General features: G+C 25.1%; 1 protein-coding gene across 1 annotated transcript; it reads right to left on the bottom strand.

Moving 5' to 3' along the window:
- Nucleotides 1–6723: 6723 nt before the first annotated feature.
- LOC122497873 (secreted RxLR effector protein 161-like) lies at nucleotides 6724–7491 on the bottom strand. Its single transcript, XM_043605241.1, has one exon. The coding sequence runs from the start codon at nucleotides 7489–7491 to the stop codon at nucleotides 6724–6726; it is 768 nt and encodes a 255-aa protein (XP_043461176.1).
- Between the last annotated feature and the right edge of the window lie 409 nt (nucleotides 7492–7900).

The raw sequence follows: 7900 nt of genomic DNA, 5'->3' as shown, positions 1-7900 counted from the left end.
ATTTATTTTTTTATCATTTTTACATGAAAAAATATTTGCAATATAAATACTGACGCATAGTAACAATGATTGATGCTGTTCATTTATTTCCGTAAAATGGAAAGTTTATTCGTTTTATTTAAAACGGTAAATTTTTTATTTTCCATCAATATATTTCTCACATCAAAATAAAAAAAAAAAAAAAAAAAAAAAAAAAACTATAAAAGCAAACGAACAAAAATGACTCTAAAATCAACAAAAAAAAAATGTTTCTAATCTAACGATTAGCAAAATTTATCCACATTTTCCAACAGTGATTTAATTAAAAACTTTAATAATTTAAAAACTTGTGTCTAATAATAATAACGCGTGCACAAAGTAATGCACAAAGTATATATACACTAACGTTAAATTTCACGTTCATTAATTTAAATGAGCGTGACTTGAAAGAACTACATAATGTATAGCTAAAACATAATCTTTGAAATTCATGATGCAGCATGTATAACTAGCACAACAATAACTAAACTTATGCCAAAACTTGTACACAATTATGCAGAAATTGAGAACAGATAATAATAATAATAATTTAAAAATTATTTTTCTCTTCTCTGACAATTGAAAATATTTCAAGTAATCTTATTTCGTAAATATATGTCATCACTCGAGTGTCGGATAAACGAAACTCTTCCTCTCTCTTTTTTTTTAATACATTCAAAAGTTTCGTTTATCCAACACTCGCACACAGTGAGTCTAGATTTCCAATTTTATGCAAAATTTGCCTTCATTCAACCCTTCTGTCAGACACCGCCACTTTTTAACCACCGAGAGATAAATTAGAAATGAAATTTGTCTTACATAATTCATCTATTCAAATACATATGATTTTCGTCTAAAATATTTTCATTTTAATTTCAATTTATTCAATATTAATATTTAACACACTGTAAATATATTCAAATAAATTAAACTTTTATACTGATCCAAATTCTACGCAGAGATTTTTTTTTTTCAAAAAAGAAAACCCCAAAAAATATTTTAGAGACAAAAGTAGAAAAAACAATATTTACTTTATAGATTCAGTTGTGTGTATTTTTCGTTATATTTGTATATTTACATATAGAGGTATATATGTGTAAAAGGTTGAAAGGGTTACTTGCCAAAAAAAAAAACAGGAAAAATCTATTCTAAGCGAGAAAAATGCTGTGCGATAGGGGAAGCTTGAACTTTTTCTAAGAAGGGTGTAGAGACTATAGTAAAAGAGGATGAGTCCTAAGAGAATCACAAGATCAGATTCTGAATTCTAAAGAAAAAGCAAGAGGGCTTCGACAAAATAGACGTACTGTATATAGAATAAAAATAGTATTTCTTTAAAAAATTTCTTTCGCCATATATATATATACAATATTATGTACTTATTCTGAAGAAGAATCTATATAAGGAAGTAATCTCAATAAAACAAAAAATGGACATTGCAAAAGAGTAACCAAACACGAAAAAAAAAATAAATTTCTACAGGCTTTTTACAAAAATTTTATTTTATTTTTCCCTGATTTCAAGAAAAAATTTTCACTTTTCCCCTGAGCCTGAAGAATATTCTGATTCACTTCAAAAATTATTAGATACTCAAAAAAATGTTCTATTACATTTATTTACAAATTTCTTCAAAAGTAAAATTATTCCAAAACATCAATAAACATCAATAATCATAAATATTTAATCATTATTATTTTTCTATATTCAAACCTTCTGAAATTCAATAACTTATAATAAATTTAAAATGAGTAAATAACAGAATGATAAAATCATTATTTTATATCATATGTTTCAAATATTAAATAAAATTATTTTTATAGCAATCTTTTGAGAGGAATTCAATGGTCATAAAAAAATTGGTCAGTAAATATTTTGACCCTTTTTGAATTTTTATTTTTTCTAAAAATTAATAGATTTTGAAATCCATACGTAATTTTGTAGAAAATATGTTTTTGTATCCATAAAAAAATTGCTGAATAAAAAAATTAATATTTACAAAAGTTTTAGCATTTTAAAAAAGAAAATTGTTTTCAGGTTATGAATTTAAAAAAATATGATTATTATTAAATTTTATTATACGAAAACTCATTTGCTTTTTTTCCAACTAATTTCAGAACATAAACTTTTTAAAAAAAAATGTTTGATCGAATAATTTTGTTTTTATCACTAAACTCAAATATTAGTAATTGAAATTGAAACTTTTTTGTAAATTTTTCTGACGTGAAAGGTGCTTTCTTATAAAATTGGTTTCTAAATAATTTACATGTGTCACGTCAGAAGAATTTACAAAAAAGTTTTAATTTCAATTTAATTTAATTAATTAATTTAATTTTAATTAAAAGTTTTAACTTCAATTTAATTTCAATTTTTAATTTTTTTTACTATAATATTCGAGTTTAGTGATAAAAGCAAAATTTATTCGATAAAACATTTTTTTTTAAAAAGTTTATGTTCTGAAATTAGTTAGAAAAAAAATGAGTTTTCGTATAATAAAATTTAATAATAATCATATTTTTTTAAATTTTAACCCAAAAACTTTTTTTTTTTAAATGCTAAAACTTTTGTAAATATTAATTTTTTCATTCATCAATTTGTTTATCGATACAAAAACATATTTTCAACAAAATTACATATGGATTTCAAAATCTATCAATTTTTAGAAAAAATAAAAATTCAAAAAGGGTCAAAATATTTTCTGACCAACTTTTTTTTATGACCATTGAATTCCTCTCAAAAAATTACTATAAAAATAATTTTATTAAATATTTAAAATATTTTCTTCATATAGTTGAAAATATAGGTTTACCCTCCCCTTAATATTCAATTATATAATTTAAAATTTTAAGTGAAATTAATATTTTAATCAATTTTTACTAGAAAATTTTTCGAGAACTCAATTATTTAAATACAAAAATAAATAATTTATTAAATAATTGAATATTTCTTAAAATTGGTTTTTTATGAAGAATTTTATCAAAATTTAAAAAAATTTATTGAATTTTTTCGGCGAATTTGAACAAAAATTTTAAGAATAAAAGCAATTTTCTATCATATTTTATTTAAAATTGTATAAATAAAAATTGAAATTGTGAGGAAGAATTAAAAAATTTTTTTTTTTAAATAATTGAATTCCTGTAAAAATTGAATGTTTGGGAAGAATTTTATTAAAATTTCTTATATACATAATTGAATTGCTTCGAAGAATTTTATTTTTTACGAAAATAATTGTATTCTATGATTAATTTTATTATACCTAATCTTTTAAATTTATAAATCATTTTATCAACATTTTTTTTAAATAATTGAATTCTCGAGAAAAATTTTATTATTTATGAAAATAAAATGTTTTTAAATAATAGAATTTTTAAAAGAATTTTATTTAAATTTTTCGAAATAATTGAATTTCTCAGAACTATTTTTTTCAATTCTCTGAATATATTTGAATTCTTTCGAGAAACTTTATTAAAAAATTAAAAATAATTGAATTTGTGCCAAGAAATTCATAAAGAATTAGTAAGTAATTGAATTCCTGTGAAATTTTTATTAAAATTTTGTTCTTCAAGAATTAAGTTATTTAAAAAGAATTATTGTCAGAAATAGAAAAAATTGAAGGGTTTGTATTAGAATTCTTGACAATTTCATAGTTTATGAGGTAAGCAAAAAAGACACAAAAATTCAGAATTTTCTTATAAATTCTAAAAATTTAATTCTTTCCAGTATAACAATAATCCCTGACTTTTCCCTGAATACCCTAATTAATATTCAAAAACTAAATTGCTTCCAATTATTCGCTCCTAAATGTTCAAAATCTAAACTGCTAATTAAAAATCAAAATTACAAACTTATTTCAATCGCAGTTTTTCTAAGGATATCAAATTGAGACAAAAAACCAACCAAAAGTGTTGCGAAGCAACGTTTTAATATCTTTAGAAAAACTGATTTTAAAAGATTTGATTATTTTCCAACTTTTGAAAGTTAGAGATGATATTCGACTTCCTTTGAATGACAACTGCAAACCCCGATTTCTAATTTTTGGAATTGAAATTAAAAGTTAAAGTTAAAGTTAAAGTTAAAATTAAAAGTTGAAATAAAATATAGTTGTACAAGTTTAAATTGATAAAATTTGAAATTTTAATCCTAAGTTTCTTAAACTTTGAATCAAGCAAAATTTTACCCAATTGCAATTGTTTCAAAGAGCGCAAAGCAAAATTCATCTCTTCAGAAATTGTGAAATGATCAATAATAGTTGAAAAAGCAACACATACATGTATATATGACGAATAAATGCGATTTATTATATATCTCAATGTCACAGAAAGTAAACAAATCCCAACTGAACGCTTTCTGCTTTCATCCATCTTGAATATTGAATTGTAAACAGGATCCTGTTCATGGCAAACTGCATCCTTATAAGCATACCAGTCACGTAATATTCTACTAACGTATTAGTAATTCACATGAATGATACATACAAATCACGTATAATACTAGTTGCAATATCTATATCCTTTTATACACATTCCATTTGATTTCATTTTTCGTTTCATTCACAAACTTTACTTGAAAACTTTACTTTACACCGTCAACAAATTTTTCGAAAATCACTTTATACTCCCAATGTACTGCACACGAAAAACAACAACAAATAACAGTATATTTTTAGAAATAAAAACAATATATTTACAGAAACAACAACTATATGTCTATACAAACAGAGAAAAAAGAAAAAGAATAGATTTGTTTGGAAACGAGACCAAATTTTTGTTGAATCAACACTTTGAGAAGAGATTAATTGTGATTATAATTTTTCCCCAAAGATAATTGTTAGTCAGTAAAACATGATGCTGCTAATTTACTGATTGGGGTTACAATTTCTATTAGTAAGCCTATCTATATTAGTTAATTTATCAACTATTTTCTTTTAACTATTTTTTTTTGTTCTTCTACCTAAATTGATTCTCAAGAAACATAAACAATCAAATTACAGATAGTTTTACTTATCGAAGGCTTTTATAGTATCAAAACTTTTTCTAGGGAATCAAAATCAACTTCAATTTATCAAGGAATTCAATTTATCAAGAGTTTAATTATTATCAAAAGATGACTGTAACTAAAAAGTAACGGTAACTAATTAAAATTAGCATTACTTTACATTTAATCAAACATTTTCACGCTTCAATTAAAAATTTATCTCAAGAGGCCAAATTCTTTCTTCGAAAATAACGAATAAATTCGCAAAGAAGATTTTTCGCAAAAGTGACAATTCGTAAAAATTACGATTCGCAAAAATGGCACTTCATAAAAATGACATTTCGGAACAATAACTATTCGTAAAAATGACAATTCGAAAAAATGATTTTTTGCAAAAGTGACAATTCGTAACAATGTCGATTCACAAAAGTGACATTTCGTAAAAATGACATTTCGTAACAATAACTATTCGTAAAAAATGACTTTTCGCAAAAGTGTCAATTCGTAAAAATGTCGATTTGCAAAAGTAACATTTCGTTAAAATAACAGTTCAGATAAATACAATTCGGTAAAATGACAGTTTTTATTTTAAAGTTGAGAATTTTAAAAACTTCATTTCGACAAAGTGGTCCCTTTTCTAAAAATGTGTTTTTTAATTAATAAAACGGATTTTTTACGAAGTTAATTGTTGAGTTGAGGAATCTAGACAGGGTTGCCACAAATATTTAATTTTATTTTTCCCTGACTTTTCCCTGATTTCCAGACAAAATTCTCACTTTTTTCCTGACCCTAAAAAATATTCTGATTCACTCTAAATATTATTAGAAACTCAAAAAAATGTTCTATTACATTTATTTACAAATTTCATTAATTGTAAAATTATTCATAAACATCAATAATTTCTTTTTTAAATAAATATTTAATCATTATTATTTTTTTGTAGGAATTAAAATTCTTTAATACATTCAAATTCAAACCTTTTTGAAATTCAACAATTTATAAGAATATTATTACAAAACATGAAGATATCGATCACTCCGAGTCTTCGACTCGGAGTGATCGTCTTCTTCATGGTTTGTTATAATTTAAATTACCATGAAATTTTTCAAAAAAATTTTATTATTTACAAAAATCCTAACAAAATTCTTCGCAAGAATTCAATTATTTTTAAAAATTAGTAAATTTTCTGAAAAAATTCAATTATTTGAAAAAATTGTAATAAAATTCATTGCAATAATTTAATTATTTTCATAAATAATAAATCGATTATTCGGTAATTCATTTTTTAATCAATTTTTATTAAAAAATGCTAGAAGAATTCAATTATTTAAATTAAAAAATAAATCCTGCGATCAGTTTTATTATTTATGAAAATAATTTAATTCTTCCAACGAATTTTATTCAAGTTTATAAAAATAATTGAATTTCGGTGAAGAATTTTATTATTGTTAGATGGAAATACACTTCATTGGGTTATAACCACAAGTGAGAAGATTCCAGGTCATTAAAAATACATTTATTAATTAATTAAAGTACAAAAGTATAAGAGCTGATGAGACGCACAAACCGCGTGTTAGAGACGATGTAATCGAACTGAACTTAGGCACAGAAGGCGCCATATATATCGGATAATAAGATCGATTATCGAGAGCACTAATAGAATTCAAATTTCCAACACTCCCTCTATCGATTTGTGCTCTTTAAAATTGACATAGTAATGTAAACAAAAATATTTATTTAATTTAGACATAGCATTTCGACGTTTCGATAGTGTTTACATTTCGTTAATGGTTTCGTGAGTACATCGGCAAGCATCATATCTGTTCTGATGTAACTTATTTTTATTTCTTTATTTTCTACTAATTCGCGTGTAAAATGAAACCTAATGTCTATATGTTTACTTCTTTTGTGAAAAACACAATTTTTCGACAATTCAATGGCACTTTGATTATCACAGAACACTTTGATTGGAGATTTAGCACGCTGAACAAAACCCATATCACTTAAGAGTCTTTTGACATAAATCACTTCGCGAGAAATTTCCGACAGTGCTAAATACTCCGCTTCCATGGTAGATAATGCGACTGATGCCTGCTTTTTCGACTTCCAACTTATAGGTCCACCTGATAAAATTAGTACATTTCCAGAACATGATTTCCGATCGTCGATGTCTCCTGCCCAATCTGAGTCTGTGTAAGCTTGAAGATTTTCCTGATTTTTAATATAACTGATGCCGAAATGAGAAGTTGCTTTCAGATACCTTAAAACCCGCTTAGCAATAATCCAATGCTCTATTCCAGGATCCGAACAAAAACGACTCAAGGCGCTGGCTGCAAATGCGATGTCTGGCCTCGTTGCATTTGCTAAGTATATGAGACCTCCAATCAATTCTCTATAAGGTTTCTGACGCATGTCGTTCCTCTCATCTTCTGTTTTTGGACTCATATCCTTGGAAATTTTTGTAGATGGATCGATCGGTGTTGGAGCTTCTTTCGCCTGTTCCATGTTGAATTTTTCGATTAATTATTCAACATATTTCTTTTGTGACAGGTGTATTTTTCCGGTTGATCCTTCTCGTTTTACTGTAATTCCAATAATGGTGTTGATTTCACCTAAGTCTTTCATTTTAAATTTCGACATTAATTTTGTTTTAATCGCGTTTAATTTTTCGATCTTTTTCGAAGCTAATATTAAGTCATCGACATATACAACAATGATAACTCTGTCTTCGCCCTTGTCGAAAACATAAACGCATGGCTCCGCTGGAGTACGCTTGCCACCAATTTGTAGAAGAAAACTGTCCAGTTCACTATACCACTCTCGACCCGACTGTTTTAAACCGTATATAGATTTAAGTAACTTGCACACTTTTTCTTCTTGTCCAATTTGAATGAACATATTGGGTTGTTCCATG

The sequence above is a fragment of the Leptopilina heterotoma genome, unplaced genomic scaffold (genome assembly GCF_015476425.1).
Source record: "Leptopilina heterotoma isolate Lh14 unplaced genomic scaffold, ASM1547642v1 Lhet_14, whole genome shotgun sequence".
NCBI classification, from domain to species: Eukaryota; Metazoa; Arthropoda; class Insecta; order Hymenoptera; family Figitidae; genus Leptopilina; species Leptopilina heterotoma.
Note: the sequence above shows the minus strand (reverse complement) of the source record. Positions and strands in the feature narration are given on the sequence as shown.